The sequence below is a fragment of the Mastigoproctus giganteus genome, chromosome 12 (genome assembly GCF_048544385.1).
Source record: "Mastigoproctus giganteus isolate SK-2022 chromosome 12, ASM4854438v1, whole genome shotgun sequence".
In the NCBI taxonomy this organism is placed as follows: domain Eukaryota; kingdom Metazoa; phylum Arthropoda; class Arachnida; order Uropygi; family Thelyphonidae; genus Mastigoproctus; species Mastigoproctus giganteus.
The window spans coordinates 1,292,065-1,310,402 of record NC_143586.1 but is presented as its reverse complement, the minus strand read 5'-3'; the positions used below and the strand labels follow the sequence as shown (position 1 = coordinate 1,310,402).

At 37.5% G+C, this 18,338-nt stretch overlaps 1 protein-coding gene across 1 annotated transcript in view; it reads left to right on the top strand.

Moving 5' to 3' along the window:
- The window catches only part of LOC150076628 (uncharacterized), a 1,101,557-nt gene that overhangs the window by 670,220 nt on the left and 412,999 nt on the right, over nt 1-18,338 (top strand). Inside the window, exons 20-21 of the mRNA XM_090386980.1 lie at nt 1,934-2,065; nt 11,597-11,817. Coding sequence (XP_090243106.1) covers nt 1,934-2,065; nt 11,597-11,817 — 353 coding nt within the window. The remainder of the gene's footprint in view (nt 1-1,933; nt 2,066-11,596; nt 11,818-18,338) is intronic.

Here is an 18,338-nt window from a genome sequence, read left to right as displayed (position 1 = left end):
AACAAAAGAACACAAGTGAAAAATAGCTCATGGTCAAATAATCAACTGAGATGCTGCTTTCCACACTTGGAGTGAGGACCACCAGTGAGATTTTAAAGTCACCTGTGTTCTAATCACTGACAGGTACTACTAATGTAGGCTTTATAAGGAAGCCTTCACAGTAATCAGGCTATACTAATGTATCAAAGCCAAAGCAAATTAAGCAAATGGGCCGAGAATTGACAAATGCAAGGGACTTCTTATGGGAAGCAGTAATCCAAGATTAATGTACCAGCTGTATAGTACCACACTCAGAAAATGGAGAATGAAAAAAAACTGGAGGTATTGTACAGTCAGATATGAAGTTCTCTGAGCAGTGCTGAGAGGCTACTAGGAAATGGGGTTTTTTCAATGATATAGAGGAATTTTGCCAGCAGGGATAAGCAGGTGGAGATTATCCTATTGTATAAGGCAATGGCACACCTTGAGTACTGTATACCAGTCTGAAGACTCATTTTAGGATGGTGTTTTGTAATGGGTCCAGAGAACAGTAACAAAGAATGTCGGGGAGAACAAAAGGGTGCTCTTACCAGGCCTTAAGCCTGGTAAGCGTATTCAGAATGGAAATGCAGAATGGATAAACTGCAGCATCTGGAGACTAGGCACCTGCAAGGAGATTTGATTGAGGTGTTTAAGGTCTTGAATGGATTGAGTAGGATAGTCTGAATTAATTCAAAGGAAATGTTGGCTTTTTTTTTTTTTTTTTTTGATTGACATTATATAAGTTTGCTTTCTTGCATAATTTGTAACTGCTAATAAAAATAATAACAATACTTATTGGTGTAACCAACAATATTAATCAAAATAAATGGCATGCAGATAGACAACAACAACCACATTCATATTTTTAAAAGAAGAATATTAGAACAGATTAGAAACAAAAATAAAAATAACAGTAATAAGTTCAAAACTAGCTAGCAGTCCAAGAAAGAATCCTCCCCATCTGACATAATCATTGACACAAATTAGAAAATCACAAGGAATAGCTGCTAGACAGATAACTTTATTAATGGAAGTCTGATGGCTTGCCACTATGTCATTGAGGTTCTGGAACCTTTTGCTTTCCCCTTTCTTACTGGGGTGCCTGATGCCATTTTTAGCAGGACAATCCCTGAATATATACTGCAGTGGTTTCCTCTGAGTGTCTTTGTGGTATGGACCAGCCAGATGCATTGATTTCTCCCCTATCAGGCACATGTGGCCAAGATTGGATGCCATCTATAGTGTAACCTGCAACCGGTACAGACTACATATGTTCTGTGGGACCAGATGCAAGAGACTTGTATGGAAGTATTTGCAGTTGTGGTGGATTTACATCATATTAATCTGTCCATCATAAGCATCATTTTATACCATTAAATGTGTTCACACACATTAGTATCTGCAACTTTTATCATTGTTTCTTAACTTCTTGGCTATTATTACTTTAAGTATCCTCTCTTTATTCATTTTTGTTCAGGATATTGCAATTTCAATGTCACAGAGTGTATTAAAATTAAGAATAAAAGTATGAAATGTGTAATCAAAGCTTTGATTAAATTTTTGATTAAACTTTGTAATGAATTTATCACAATTGCCTATTCCTGTGTTTGCAATCACTGAACAAGTGGCACAGGAAGTACTCTGAAATATCTGAGAATAATCTTTAATCATTTAAGAATTTAAAGGCAGGTTACATTATGTGCAGGTTAAAGTGCCTATTTTTTTACTAATTTTGAACCTTTGCAACATTTTTTAAAAATATACGTTAGGCAGAATGAAGAAATTAATCTACAGTTGTCTGAAGTAGCATGCAATTTTAATAAATAAATATGCCACTGAACTTAAAATAGTTTATTGCATTTTATTTGTTGTGCCTAATTAAAAATATGTTCTTATAATGGTGGTTTTATAGGTAAAACCTCTTCTTCAAGTTACAAAACAAGAAGAGAAACTGAATGCAAAAGAAGATGAGCTGAGACAAGTGAAGGAAAAGATGGAAAAAGCTGAGCAAGATTCAAAAGATCTTAGTGAAAGACTTAAACAGGTATGAGTAAACTGCTATTTAGTGGTAATGCACTTATTTTTATTGTATACCTATTTTATTTCTTTTATATTCACTCTCCATATAATTGCCATTCCTCATTTATGAACCAAATATTGTTTTTTGGTGATTTCATAAGTGCATAATACACACTACACTATATTTAAGGCATGTTAAACCTTAAATTTGAGGTGCTGGTGAAGTTTTTTTTTTTTGTTAGTTGTTGGTACATCGGCTTCTGTGGCCATAATGCACCTCCCAAAGTTTTTGCATTTTACTGTGATTCAAGCCTGAGGCGGGATTTGAACCCGCAACCTTTGGGTTGCAAGGCAGGCACTTTACCCACCTGGCTAGCCTGGTCAGCAAGCTGGTGAAGACACTGAAGCCGGTGAAGACACTGAAGCCGGATATTGTTAGGATATCAGAAATGTGGTGTCACACAGATCAGGAATGAAGAATTGGAATTTGGGAAGCACAATGTGTACAGAAAGGATAGTTGTTGTTATTTGGTTTTTAGGAGCATTAGCAACCAAGACCATATTGCTCTGGGGATATGCGGTGGTCATTCCGTGACCTTTCCGCATCCTCCGTATTCAATGGTCATGGGCTCGAACTCCGGTCGAATCAAGAAGCGTGTGCTATGCACTGCTGCTCCTGCCCACCTGGCTATGGAGGCGCCAAGAAAGGATAGACAGGATATCAAGGGAGGAGGGGTTATGCTGTTAGTTAAGAAACTCATAAAATCTAAGGAAGTGCATCCAGCTGACATAGGTGGACAGTGCAATGTTGAGTCATTTTGGTGTGACAAGCACTGGGAAAGCAAAATTGAGAGTTGCAGTGTATTATTATTATTATTATTATTGTTAGCCTTATAGTGCAAGGAAGCCTGAGGCTTATGCTGCACCAGGCAACAAAAAGAAAAAAAAAAAGAAAAAAAAAAAAATTCTGAATTACCCTGAGAGAGAGAGAGAGAGAGAGAGAGAGAGAGAGAGAGAGAGAGAGAGAGAACTAGAAGGGAATCACCAAGAAAGAGAAGAATGATGATATCCAGCTCAGGATCCTGGGTGTGCCAAACCCATACTCACCAGATGTGAGGCCTAATGACTGTGATAAATACAATGAACAACTGTACAGAGAAATAGTGTGGGCCAGTAAATCAGATTGTCTTATAATGGGGGATTTTAACTTCCTAGATATTGACTGGGACTTCTGGGTTGGTCACTCACACACTAGCAAAGCATTTTTGGATTTATTGGATGATTGTTTTCTACAGCAGCATGTTCAAGAGGCAACCAGAGGGAATAATACTCTGGATCTGATTGTCATTAGTGATTCTTATGCATTAAGAATCTGCAGATAACGGGACCACTAGATGGCAGTGATTACAGTGTTGTGATGTGGAATTTAGTTAAAGATGTAGCTACCATCAGAGGTAAAGGGAAGGGTTTTTGCTTTAATAAAGGTGACTACAGTGGTCTGAAACAGCTTTTAAATTCTATACAATGGAATAAACTGATGATGTTACCAACAGCAAATTCTAAATGGGAAGCATTCAAGGAAGTAATGTTGGAAGCTACTAGGCTTTTTTTTCCGAACTAAGAAATACTGTTCAAGGTTTAGGCCTAAATGGATGGCATATGAACTAATGACTCGTTGCAGAGAAGAAAAATACATGCTCTGCATATAAATGCAGATCACACTGTAAAATGGCAGATTTCGTAATTGGGTGCATATATACTCCCCTATTACAGTTCAAGACACTGTTGCAATTGGATATATGTAGTGCTTTAAGCCATGAGCACTGACAGTAGTCACATGAGTAGCCAATGATCTCAACGTCACAATGGGGATCAAGGTTGTGTTGTTCAACCCGATACTGTTCAGCACCAGTGGAGCACTGCATTCAAAATTAGCTGATCAGAGAGCCCTTTCATGTTCTGAGATTATAAGCAGTGATTATTCATGCATTAAGAATAAATATTAACGAACCACTAGATGGCAGTGATCACAGTGTACTGATGTGGGATTTACTCAAAGATGTAACTGCTATCAGAGGTAAAGGGAAGGGATTTTGCTTTCTTAAAGGTGACAACAGTGGTCTCAAACAGTTTTTAAATTCTATACCTTTGGACCAACTGATGATTCTAAACAGCAAATTCTAAATGGGAAGCACAATTCAAGGAATTAATCTTGGAATTAGGCTTCTTGTCTCAAATAAGAAATACTGTTCAAAGTTTAGGCCGAAATAGATGTCAGATGAAATAATGAGACTTGGGGCAGAGAAGAAAAATGCATGGGATGCATATAAATTATCAGGCAACACAGAAGCCTATGGCAGATATAAGCTAGTCTGTAATCAAGTCACAAAGGAGATTAGGCAAGCGAAGTCAGATTATGAGTAATCTTTGGTAAAGGATGCAAAGAAAACAGTAAAGACTTCTTTACTTATGTAAACTCTAGAAGGAAGGGAATGAATCAGATTGGTCCACTTGATTGGTTCGATTATTGATGATTCTGGTCAGTGAGCTGACAAACTGAATGAGCATTTTGCATCTACATTCACACATGAGGAGTTATTCAGGAAGGGGAATGCAGAAGTTTATCAAACTCTGGCAGGGTGCAAAATGATTTTGTAATAAATGAGAGCAAAGTGGAGGAGAAATTGCTGAAGTTAAACACAAGGAAGGCACCTGGGGTTGATGGGGTCTAGCCAGTTATATTAAAGGAGGCAGCAGGCACTTAGCCATGATTATTAGGCCATCTTTGGACTCAGGGGAGGTCCCCAGGAAGGAGGAGTGCAAATGTTTTTACAATTCACAATAGAGGACTGAAAGGTGACATGAGTAATTACAGACCTGTTAGTTTAACTTTTGCTTTCGAGAAAATTATGGAGTCACTAGTAAAAGAAGTAATGTGGGATCATCTACACAAGGCAGCAATTATACTTCAAATGCAGCATGGGTTTGTTAAGAGGAAGTCTTATCTGACCAATTTAATTGGATACTATGATGTGGTCACAAAGGAACTGGATGCAAAAAATAATTTTGATATCACATACTTGGATTTTAAAAGCTTTTTATACTGTTGCACATGAAAGACCACTGTACAAGTTGGACCAGTATGGCATTAAGGACAAGTTGCTACAATGGATAAAAGGATGGTTGAGTGATAGAAGACAAAGAGTTGTAATCAATGGACACTTCTCTTCATGGACTAATGTTATTAGTAGAATTTCCCAAGAGTCCAAGTTTGACCCATTGTTGTTTTCTGTATTTATTGATGAAGGTATATCAAGCTTAATGTCCACGTTTGCAGGCAATATAAAGGTTGGCAGGGTTGTTAATGACAGTAAAGATTGTACGTTACTGCAACAGTATCTAGAAAAGTTGAGCAGATAAGAGGTGGCAACTGAAGTTTAACGTTGACAAATGCAAAGCACTCCATATGTATAGCAGTAACCCCAGAGTAACATAATAACTGTATGGTACTACACTCAGGTAGTAGAGAATGAAAAAGACCTGCTGGTAATTGCGCAGTCAGATATGAAGTTTTCTGGACAGTGCAGACAGACTGCAAGAGTGTCATGGGGTCTTGTCAATGATATATAGGAATTTTTCTTGCAGGGATAAGGAGGTGATTATCTCCTTGTATAAGACAATGGTTAGGCCATACCTTGAGTACTGCATACGGGTCTGGAGGCTTCATTTTAGTAAGGATGTAGTACTGCTGGAACAAGTACAGGTAAGGCAATGAGATTGGTGAATGGAACAAAGTGTTGCTGTTAGCAAGAAAGGCTTGAGTTCTGCAAATTGCAGTATCTGGAGACTAGGCATCTGGAAGGTGATATGATTGAGGTGTATATGGCCTTGAATGGTTTGAATAAGCTCAGTGCTGATGGGTTCTTCCTCTTACTCAGATTCCGCACCTGAGAGGGCATAAATACAAATTAATGAAAAATGGTTGTAGAATAGATGCACTGAAATTTGCCTTTCGCCAGCAGGTGGTCGATTGCTGGAGCAAACTTTCATCTGTCATTGTGGAAGTTGACAGCTTAAGTAAATTCAAGGCTGAACTAGACAAACTTTTGCAGTGAATGGATGGTGAAATGGGAAGGATTTTAGGTTAGGTTAGGTTCGGTTCTTTCTTAAGAAAAAATATAGAATAATAGGCATTTATATCACAATTTATGCATTTTTTTATGATTAAAAAATAATTCACTGAAATTCTGTAATCTTTTTGTTGTAAAATATATGCAATAAAAATAAACATATGCTTGAACTGAACGTTAATTATAAATTTAATGGATGTGGCCAGTATAACCTATTTAGCTGCATACCAATAATTTCAATTTTCACAGATACTGTAACTATATATTTTCATCTTAAAACTTATTCATCATATTTAATGTTTTTTATTTCAACTATTTGGCATTAGCATAAGTAGAGTATTATGATGCAAGAAAGGAAGCATTAGCATTAGCATTAGTAGAGGCATTTGATGCAAGAAAGCAAGCTTATGCAGCATCAGCCAAAAAAAAAAAAAAAAAACCCACTTCCACTTCACCCCTCTGTTCGTTCAAAATACCTGTCCAGCTGAGCCTTAAACTTATTTAGGCTATCAACCTCCACCACAAGGGATGGAAGTGTGTTCCACCAACCAACCACCCGCTGGCTAAAGGCAAATTTCCGCACGTCTATCCTACATCTGTCTTTCCTCAATTTGAATTTATGCCCTCTCAGGTGATTTTTCTTAGCTAGAGGAAGAATCCCATCAGCATTGAGCATGCTTAAACCATTCAAGGCTTTATACACCTCTATCAGATCACCTCGCTGGTGCCTAGTCTCCAGACACTGTAATTTGCAAAACTTAAGCCTTTCTTCATAAGAGCACCCCTTTGTTCCATTCACTAATCTTGTTGCCCTTCTCTGTACTCGTTCCAGTAGCTCTACATCCTTCTTGAAATGAGGCCTCCAGACCTGTATACAGTACTCTAGGTGTGGCCTGACCATTGCCTTATACAATGGAATAATCACCTTCTTATCCCTGCTGGAAAAATTCCTGTATATCATTGACAATACTCTATGAGCTACTCTTGCAGCCCGTCTGCACTGCTCAGAGAACTTCATATCTGCCTGCACAACCACTCCCAAGTCCCTTTCATTCTCTACCACTGTCAGTGTAGTACCACAGAGTTGATACGTTGCTCTGGGGTTGCTGTTTCCCATATGTAGTACTTTACATTTGTCAATGTTAAACTTCATTTGCCACCTCTCAGCCCATCTGCTCAACCTTTCCAGATGCTGTTGCAGCAGCATAGTGTCAGTAGTGTCCTTGACAACCCTGCCAACCTTTGTATTATCTGCAAACTTGGACATTAAGCTTGATATACCATCATCAATATCATTTATAAATACAGAAAACAATAATGGACCCAACACTGAGCCCTGAGGGACTCCACTAATAACATTAGTCCACGATGAGCAGTGTCCATTGATTACCACTCTCTGTCTTCTCCCCCTCAACCACCCCTTTATCCATAGCAGCAATTTGCCTCCAATGTCACACTGCTCCAATTTGTGTAGCAGTCTTCTATGTGCAACAGTATCAAAAGCCTTTCTAAGGTCCAAGTATATAATATCAAAGCTATTCCCTGCATCCAGTTCTTTTGTGACTGCATCATAGTATCCAATCAAATTGGATTGGTCAGGCAAGACTTCCCCTTAACAAAACCATGCTGTGTCCGAGCTGTAACTGAAGTCTTGTCTAAATGATCCTGCAGTGCTTCTTTAACCAGTGCCTCCATTAATTTTCCTGGAACAGAAGTTAAGCTCACAGGTCTATAATTACTTGTGTCAGCCTTTGATCCTCCTTTGTGAATTGGGGTCACATTTGCACATTTCCAGTCTATGGGTACCTCCCCTGAGTCCAAGGAAGCTCTCATTTTCATTCCAACCAAGAAATACTCTTCAAGGTTTAGGCCTAAATGGATGTCAGATGAATTAGTGAGGCTTGTGGCAGAGAAGAAAAATGTATGGGATGCATATAAAGTATAAGGTGACACAGAAGCCTATAGCAGATATAAACTAGTCTGTAATCAAATCACAAAGGAGCTTAGGCAGGCAAAGGTAGATTACAAGAAATCTTTGGCAAAGAATGCAAAGAAAAAAAAAAAAAAAAGTTCTTTACTTATGTAAACTCAGAAGGAAAGGAATGAATCAGATTAGACAACATAGATGGGTTGACTATTGATGATCATGCTCAGGTAGCCGATAAACTGAATGCGTATTTTGCATCTACATTCACACATGAGGAGTTATTCAATGAGGGGAGTGCCAGAGATTTATCAAACTCTAACAGGGAGCTAAGTGATTTTGTAATAACTGAGAGCAGAGTGGAGGAGAAATTGTTAAAGTTAAACATAAAAAAGGCACCTGGGGTGGACAGAATCTATCCAGTTATATTAAAGGAGGCAGCAAAGGAAGTAAGGAAACCCTTATGAGAGCTTCTTTGGACTCAGGGGAGGTCCCCTGATATTAGAGGTGTCCAAATGTATCACCAATTCACAAAGGGGATTCAAAAGGTATCACAAGTAACTATAGACCTGTTAGTTTAAATTGTGTTCTGGGGAAAATAATGGAATCACTAGTTAAAGAAGCATTGCAGGATCATCTAGACTGTGCAATAATAGTTACACAGCATGGGTTTGTTAAAGAGAGGTCTTGTCTGACCAATTTGATTGGATACTATGATGCGGTCACAAAGGAACTGAATGTCAAAAATAATTTTGATATCATATGCTTGGATTTCAGGAAAGCTTTTGATACTGTTGCACATGGAAGACTGCTGTACAAATTGGAGAGGTGTGGCATTAAGGGTAAGTTGCTACAGTGGATAAGGGGATGGTTGACGACAGAGAGTGGTAATCAATGGACACTGCTCTTCATGGACAGATGTTATTAGTGGAGTTCCCAAGGGTTTGGGAACTCCACTTTGGGAACTCCTAAACAACAATAGGCATTGGGCCCATTGTTGTTTTGTATATTTATCAATGATGTTGATGAAGGTATATCTGGTTTAATGTCCCAGTATGAAGATGATACAAAGATTGGCAGGGTTGTTAATGACAGTAAAGACAATATGCTATTCCAACTGGATCTAGATAAGTTGGGCAAATGGGCTGAGAAGTGGAAACTGAAGTTTAACATTGACAAATGTAAAGTACTACGTATGGGGAGCAGTAACCCCCCAGAGTAATGTATCAATTCTGTGGTACTACACTGACAGTGGTAGAGAATGAAAAGGATCTGAGGGTAATTGTGCAGGCAGATATGAACGTTTCTGAGCAGTGCAGACAGTCTGCAAGAGTAGCTCATGGTGTCTTGTCAATGATATACAGGAATTTTTCTAGCAGGGATAAGGAGGTGATTATCCCCTTGTACAAAGCAGTGGTCAGGCCACACCTAGATTACTTTGTACAGGTCTGGAGTCCTCATTTTAAGAAGAATGTAGAGCTGTTGGAACGAGTACAAAGAAGGGCAACAGGATTGGTGAGGGGAACAAAGGGATGCTCTTACCAAGGAAGGCTTAGGTTCTGCAAATTGCATTGCCTGGAGAGTAGCCACCTGTGATGTGATCTGATTGAGGTTTATAAGGCCTTGAATGGGTTAAGCAAGCTGAATGCTGATGGGAGTCTTCCTCTTGCTTAAATTAAGAACCTGAAGGGGCACTTTAAAATTGAGGAAAGACAGTTGTAGAATAGATGTGTGGAAATTTGCCTATTGCCAGTGGGTAATTGTTTGGTGGAATGGACATCCATCTTTTGTTGTGAAAGTTAATAGGCTAAATAAATTTAAGGCTGATCTGGACAGGCATTTGGAATGAATGGAGGCTTTTTTTTTTTTGGCTGACGCTACATAAGTTTGCTTTCTTGCATCGTATGCCTCTACTAATGCTAATGCTAAAGTCCTCCTAAGAGAGAGAGAGAGAGAGAGAGAGAGAGAGAGAGAGGGTCTTGGGGTTCTCCCTTGGGAAGATGTTTTGAAAAACATGGTGCCAAGTTTTTTAATTTTGGGGAGTTTTTATAAAGTCTTAAACAGTTATTTTTGAATGATTTTTTTTTTTTCTGAGATCTCAAGAAAAAAATTATTTTATTATTTTGACCACTTGCTAATTTTCTGCTTGCCCTGCACTCCAACTTCTGTTTTGTAGTGTGTTTAATAAAGTTACCTTTTCCTTTACTTTACACTTCAGTAATATCACATATAACACAATAAACAGTACATATTCTCTTTCCTCTGTGATGATTTTAAATAATGGTGTCATATGCTAATTTGACATTTCAAATTACAAAAGTATAGTAAATTTGACAAAACTCTTTGATAAAACTAATTTTGAAGGTATTAATTATATAAAGAATTACAGATAAGATACAGTCAAGCACTGTATCTTATCTAACTTAACTCCCTGCCAACACACAATGCATCATTGACATTAGTAATAAAAAATAACTTTTATTTTAAAACATATTTATTATTTTAAATATATGATTTTTTATTTCTTTCTGGCAGAAAGAAATTAAAAAAAAAAAAAAAAAAAACCTGTATTCAAATGACTTGAACATCTCCTGTAAGGTATAGTCACATCTCCTGTATGTATTATAATTTTTCTGTTCATTATATCAGTTTTTTTGAATGTCACATTATATTTCAAATACTGTGTGCTCTTTTTATCTTGTACCATAAGACCAAGTTACCTTGCAATGATGAGTATTATCTACTTGTTTTTTGTTTTTTTTTGGCCAATGCAGAAAAAGCCTGTGGCTTCTTCAATAAGATGAATACTATTACTATTAATATTACTATTACTATTATGTACTAAGTTCTATACTTCTCATTAGAGCATAATAAAGACCATCATTCATTTATATAATTCATTTACTCATAAAATGGAATTAATTAAAGATAAATAAGAACCAAATTTATTAAAAATTTGGTATTTATTAAAAATCAAAAATTTATTAAAAATTTGGTACCTGACTCCATGTTTTAATATACAAATTTAAATGACTTAAGGAGTTCCCAAAATAAAAATTAGATATGAAAATAACAATAATAATAATAAAAAAAACACTTAAACCTCTTCCCTAACAAAAGGCATGTCTAATATACCAGATAATGTTGTATTCTTGTTGATATATTATATCAAACTTCAGCTATTATCGACGAAAAGTTCAGTAGGTAATGAATCTCCTCCAACTTTGTTTCAGTAGTGTTTAATTTTTAATAAATTTTGCAGTTAACTGGTCTTCTCCAAATTGCTTGGACACATCCAAGCTGATGCTTTTACATCATCATCATCAGCAGCCATATGGCAATTTATTTCACCAATCATTTATTTTTTGGAAGAAGGAAAAACTTTTGCACCATTTGAAACTGCATTTAAATAACAGTGTCAAACTTTTAATAAATTTTGAGTATTCATCCCATGGAATGGTTTGCACTCAGAAAAATTTTGATTAATCTTTGGTGTTGTTAGGTTACGGAAGAAAAAAGTAAGGTCGAAGAGCATCTACAAGCTGAAACTGAGCTATGTGCAGAGGCAGAAGAAATGAGACAGTTACTGCAAGCAAGAAAAGCAGAATTGGAAGATATATTAACTGATTTACAAGCAAGGCTAGATGAGGAAGAAGAAAGAAATCAAGATTTGATTGCAGAAAAAAAGAAACTTCAAATGACAATTCAAGATGTAGAAGAACGGTAAGTTGATGATCTCTTTGCACTATAATGTGATGCACAACTTAATTATGAGAATTTAAACTAACTTAAACTGCTAAAAGATATATAGCAGCATTTTTAAACAATTTTTTCTCTCCTTATTCCCATTTCCAGAGGCTAATATTTTTCATCTTTCCTGTAGGAAATTACAAAATGGATAAAATTTTACCAAAAGAGCCTTTGTTTTCTGATAAGTTAAACAAATTAAATTAAAAAATTACAACTAAAAATAAACAAGCAAGTACATGGGCCGTTTTAGGGTAACTAAGAGTAAAAACAGTTACAGCTATAGTTAGCATTAGTATTAGTGGAGACATATGATGTAAGAATGCAAGCTTATATAGTATCAGTCAAAAAAAAAAAAAAAACTTTCTATTTCACCTGTCCAGTTCTTCCTTGAATTTATTTAAGCCACCATTTCCCAAACTGTTTTCTGCAAAACACCAGTGTTCCGTGAAAAAAATCTTAATTAATAATTAAAGAAATAAAAAAAAATATATAAAATTTTTCATATTTTTGGCATACACCACTTTTGTATCATTATAATTTTTAACATTATTTTTTTGGTTATAGTAATAGTAATAGAGGCATGTGATGCAAGATGCAAGAAAGCAAGCATATGACCTTATGTAGCATCAGCCAAAAAAAAAAAAAAAACAATTTCGCACAACCATTCCCTCAGACCACACCTCGAGGTGTGGCCTGACCATTGCCTTATACGAGGGGATAATCACCTCCTTATCCCTGCTAGAAAAATTCCAGTATATCATTGACAAGACACCATGAGGTACTTTTGCAGATGGTCTACACTGCTCAGAAACTTCACATCTGCCTGCACAATTACCCCCAAGGCGCCTCCATAGCCACGTGGGAAGGAGCAGCAGTGTGTAGCACACGCTTCTTGATTAGACCGGGGTTCGAGCCCGTCACCACCAAATACGGAGGATGCGGAAAGGTCATGGAATGACCACCGCATATTCTCGGAGCAATATGGCCTTAGTTGCTAATGCTCCTAAAAACCAAATAACAACAACAACAATTACCCATAGGTCCTTTCCATTCTACTCCACAATCAATGTAGTACCACAAATTTGATATGTTTTTTTGGGGTTACTGACAAATGTAAAGTACTACATATGAGTACTTTACATTTGTCAATGTTAAACTCCAGTTGCCACCTCTCAGCCCATTTGTTCAACTTTTCTAGATCCTGTTGCAGCAGCATACTGTCATTAGTGTCATTAACAACGCTACTGATCTTCATATTGTCTGCAGACTTGGGCAGTAAGCCCGATACACCATCATCAGTATCATTGATAAATAGACAAAACAACAATGAACCCAACACTGAAGCCTGGGGGACTCCACTAATAAAAGTATCCATTGATTACCACTCTCTGTCTTCTCCCATTCAACCATTCCTTTATCCATAGCAGCAATTTACCTCCAATGCCACACTGCTCCAATTTCTACAGCAGCCTTCTATGTGCAACAGTATCAAAAGACTTTCTAAGATCCAAATATATGACATCAAAATTATTCTTTGCATCCAGTTCCTTTGTGACCACATCATAGTATCCAAATAAATTGCTCAGACAAGACTTCCCCTTAACAAATCCATGCTGTGTCCAAGCTGTAACTGAATTCTTGACTAGATGATCCTGCACTGCTTCTTTAACAAGTGCCTCCATTAATTTCCCTGGAACAGAAGCTAAACTAACAGGTCTATAATTACTTGTGTCACTCTTTGATCCGCTTTTTGAATTGGGGTCACATTTGCACATCTCCAGTCCATGGGTACCTCCACGGAGTCCAAGGAAGCTCTCATAATTATGTCTAAGGGTTTGCTTCCTTCCTTTGCTGCCTACTTTTATATATAAAAGTAGGCAGCAAAGATCCCATCCGGATAGATCCCCTCCACCCCAGGTGCCTTTCTTATCTTTATCTTCAAGAATTTCTCCTCTACTTTGCTCTCAGTTTTAGAAAATTATGTAGCTCACTCCCAGAGTTTAATTCACCTCTGGTGTTCCCCTCACTGAATAACTCCTCATGTATGAATGTAGATGCAAAATACTGATTTAGTTTGTTAGTTACCTGATCAGGATTATTAACAGTTGAACCATCGATATTAAGTGGACCAATCTGATTAATCCCCTTCCTTCTAGAGTTTACACAAGTAAAGAACTCTTTGCTGTTTTTCTTTGCATCCTTTGTCAAAGATTTCTCGTAATCTGCCTTTGCCTGCCTAACTGCCTTTGTGACTTCGTTACAGTCTGTAACTTACAGCCCAGCTTATATCTATCATAGGATTCCGCGTCACCTGTTAATTTATATGTACCCAAGGCCTTCGTAACTGAGTGGTCAGGAGCGGGAGTGCAGTAGCACAAGCTCTTTGAGTAGACAGGGTTCAAGCGCCTGACTGCTGAATACAGTCAATCTGCCAACCTGCAATGGACCAGCATGGCAGATTATGGTCCATTTCCCTCAGCATGAATCGTTGAGGAGGCTTCCATCCTGCAGTGGGTTGACAATGGCTGCACTTTACCTTTTTATCCCATTGCATTTTTCTTCTCTGCCACATGTCTCATTAGTTCATCGACCTCCATTTAGGCCTAAACTTTGAACAATATTTCTTTGTTGGTATGAAAAGCCTAATAGCTTCCAAGATTAATTCTTTGAATGCTTCCCATTTTGAATTTGCTATTGGTAACATCATCAGTTGGCCACACCATATAGAATTTAAATACTGTCTCAGACCATTGTAGTTACCTTTACAAAAGCAAAAACCCTTACCTTTACCCCTGTTGGTAGTTACCTCTTTGAGTAACTCCCATTTCAGCATACTGTGACTGCTGCCACTTAGTGGTTCCTTTATTTGCAGATTCTTAATACATGAAGAATCACTACTGATAATCAGATCAGTAGTGATAAGAGTATTATTCCCTCTATTTGCCTCCACACTATGCTGCTATCGAAAACAATCATCCAATAAATCCACAAAAGCCTTGCTAATGTGTGAGTGGCCAACCCACAAATTCTAGTCAATATCTGGAAAATTACAATCCCCCTCTCCATTATAATACATTCTGATTTACTGGCTGCCTCTATTTCTGTACAGTGGTTTATTATACTCATCAGAGTCATTAGGCCTATAACACACTCCTACTCTCAGTTTTGCTTTCCCAGTGCTTATAACACACAAAACTGACTCCACACTGCTGTGTCTAGCCATTTTGACTGGCTGTACTTCCTTGGATTTTATGTGTTTCTTAACTAATAGCATGACCCTTCCTCCTTTCCGTCCTGTCTTTCCTTCCTGTACATATTGTACTTGCCTAAATCCATTTCTGCATTCCTTATATTTGTGTGACACCACGTCTCTGATATCCCAACAATGTATGCCTTTGATGTGTTGACTAACACTTCAATTTCATCAAATTTATTTACCAGACTCCTTGCATTGGTGTATATGCAAGTATACATGCACCCGTTCCTATTCTTAGCAAATCTATCACAGCCCATGTATTTACTTGTTCACAATGACTACCAACAGTCTCCGAAATCCCCTACACCTTGTTTTCCAGGCTGCTGCTCATTGCAATAGATGCAATGGAAGAATCATATTCAATGTACAAGCATCCTCTGATGTTAACAAGCACAGATCAGGCTGAGAAAAATTCTACCCATCGAACCTTGCACAATCTCTACTGGGCCGAATTGATCGACAAGGTCTCATCATATACTCCCACGTTTCGTGTTTGGGCAGAATTGCAGACACTTTCAAATTCAACTCTGACTCACGGCTTTTTTTAAACATTTCGTAATTTCGCTGGTCTCCTACTCTTAATATCATTAGTTCCAACTTGTACAACAATATCACCTTTCGTGCCCTTAAAAGATGATATGTGCTTTACAACTTCATCAACCTTTGCCCCTGGCAGACATACCCTCGTCCTGTTCTACCTATCCATTTTTCACAATATATTCCCCATTTCCCTGAAATTGAGTCACCGACAACAACTACTAGTTCTTGTGGGACGATGTTTATGGCCTTGAATCATTTGAGCAGGCTCAATGCTGATGGGATTTTCTCTTGCTAATATTAATGGAGGCTAGTGGGAGCCAGACATGTTGAAAGCAGGTAAGTGAACTTTTTTGCTAAGTGAATATTGATTTGAAATTATTGTTTTTGTATAACTTTTAATTTAAATTTTGTCTTGTCTTGTCTTGTCTTCCTTCATGGATTAGATGATTCGCCTGTTCCGATCTCAAAGAGGTCTGCCCATCTTTTCTTCCGTCTTCTTCTGTCTCTTTTTCTTTTGCTCTGTAAGCTAATTTAGGGTATATATTATCTTATATTCATTCTACATGTTCTTTCCATCTTTGTCTATATTCTATAATTTTTTCATTAATTGAGTAAATCTTTAATTCCTTTCTAATATTTACGTTTGCTATTTTATCTTATTTTGTACATCCTTTAACATAACTTAAAAATTTCATTTTTGCTGCTTGTATTCTATTAATGTCTCTTTGTTTCGGTATCCATGTTTCAGAACTGTAAAAATGTGTTGGTATTGCCATTACTTTGTAAAATTTCAATTGTGTTTCTTTCCTTGTTTTCTTAGCCAGAGTTCTTTTTATTGTTCCACATATATTTTGAAATATCACCAGTTTCTGGTTCATATCTTTTTCAACATCATATGTTATATCACATCCCAGATATTTAAAATGTTTTACTTGTTCTATTTTATTGTCTATAACTATTTTTGTTCTCACCATATTTTTCCCCTTTAAAGCCATTGTTCTAGTTTTCATTTTTGATATTTTAACTTTATATTCTTATGTTATTTGGTTTAATTTAATACTGCTCTTTGTAAATTATCTTCACTATCTTTAGCATTAGCATTAGCATTAGTAGAGGCATTTGATGCAAGAAAGCAAGCTTATGCAGCATCAGCCAAAAAAAAAAAAAAAAAAAAAAAAACAAAACCACTTCGCCCCTCTGTTCATTCAAAATACCTGCCAAGCTGAGCCTTAAACTTATTTAGGCTATCAACTTCCACGACAAGGGATGTTCCACCAACCAACCACTTGCTGGCTAAAGGCAAATTTCCACACATCTATCCTACATCTGTCTTTCCTCAATTTGAATTTATGCCCTCTCTGGTGATTATTCTGAGCAAGAGGAAGAATCCCATCAGCATTGAGCATGCTCAAACCATTCAATGCTTTATACACGTCTATCAGATCACCTCGCTGATGCCTAGTCTCCAGACACTGTAATTTGCAAAACTTAAGCCTTTCTTCGTAAGAGCACCCCTTTGTTCCATTCACTAATCTTGTTGCCCTTCTCTGTACTTGTTCCAGCAGCTCTACAACCTTCTTGAAATGAGGCCTCCAGACATGTATACAGTACTCTAGGTGTGGCCTGACCATTGCCTTATACAAGGGAATAATCACCTCCTTATCCCTGCTAGAAAAATTCCTATATATCATTGACAATACACCATGCGCTACTCTTGCAGCCCGTCTGCACTGCTCAGAGAACTTCATATCTGCCTGCACAACCACCCCCAGGTCCCTTTCATTCTCTACCACTGTCAGTGTAGTACCCCAGAGTTGATACGTTGCTCTGGGGTTGCTGTTTCCCATGTGTAGTACTTTACATTTGTCAATGTTAAACTTCATTTGCCACCTCTCAGCCCATCTGCTCAACCTTTCCAGATCCTGTTGCAGCAGCATAGTGACAGCAGTGTCCTTGACAACCCTGCCTACCTTTGTATCGTCTGCAAACTTTGACATTAAGCTTGATATACCATCATCAATATCATTTATGAATACAGAAAACAATAATGGACCCAACACTGAGCCCTGAGGGACTCCACTAATAACATTAGTCCACGATGAGCAGTGTCCATTGATTACCACTCTCGGTCTTCTCCCCCTCAGCCACCCCTTTATCCACAGCAGCAATTTGCCTCCAATGTCACACTGCTCCAATTTGTGAAGCAGTCTTCCATGTGCAACAGTATCAAAAGCCTTTCTAAGATCCAAGTATATAATATCAAAGTTATTCCCTGCATCCAGTTCCTTTGTGACTGCATCATAGTATCCAATCAAATTGGTCCGACAAGACTTCCCCTTAACAAAACCATGCTGTGTCCGAGCTATAACTGAAGTCTTGTCTAAATGATCCTGCAGTGCTTCTTTAACTAGTGCCTCCATTAATTTTCCTGGAACAGAAGTTAAACTCACAGGTCTATAATTGCTTGTGTCAGCCTTTGATCCTCCTTTGTGAATTGGGGTCACATTTGCACATCTCCAGTCTGCGGGTACCTCCCCTGAGTCCAAGGAAGCTCTTATAATTATGGCTAAGGGTTTGCTTACTTCCTTTGCTGCTTCCTTTAATATAACTGGATAGATCCCATTCAACCCAGGTGCCTTTCTTGTGTTTATCTTCAACAGTTTCTCCTCCACTTTAATCTCAGTTATTACAAGATTCT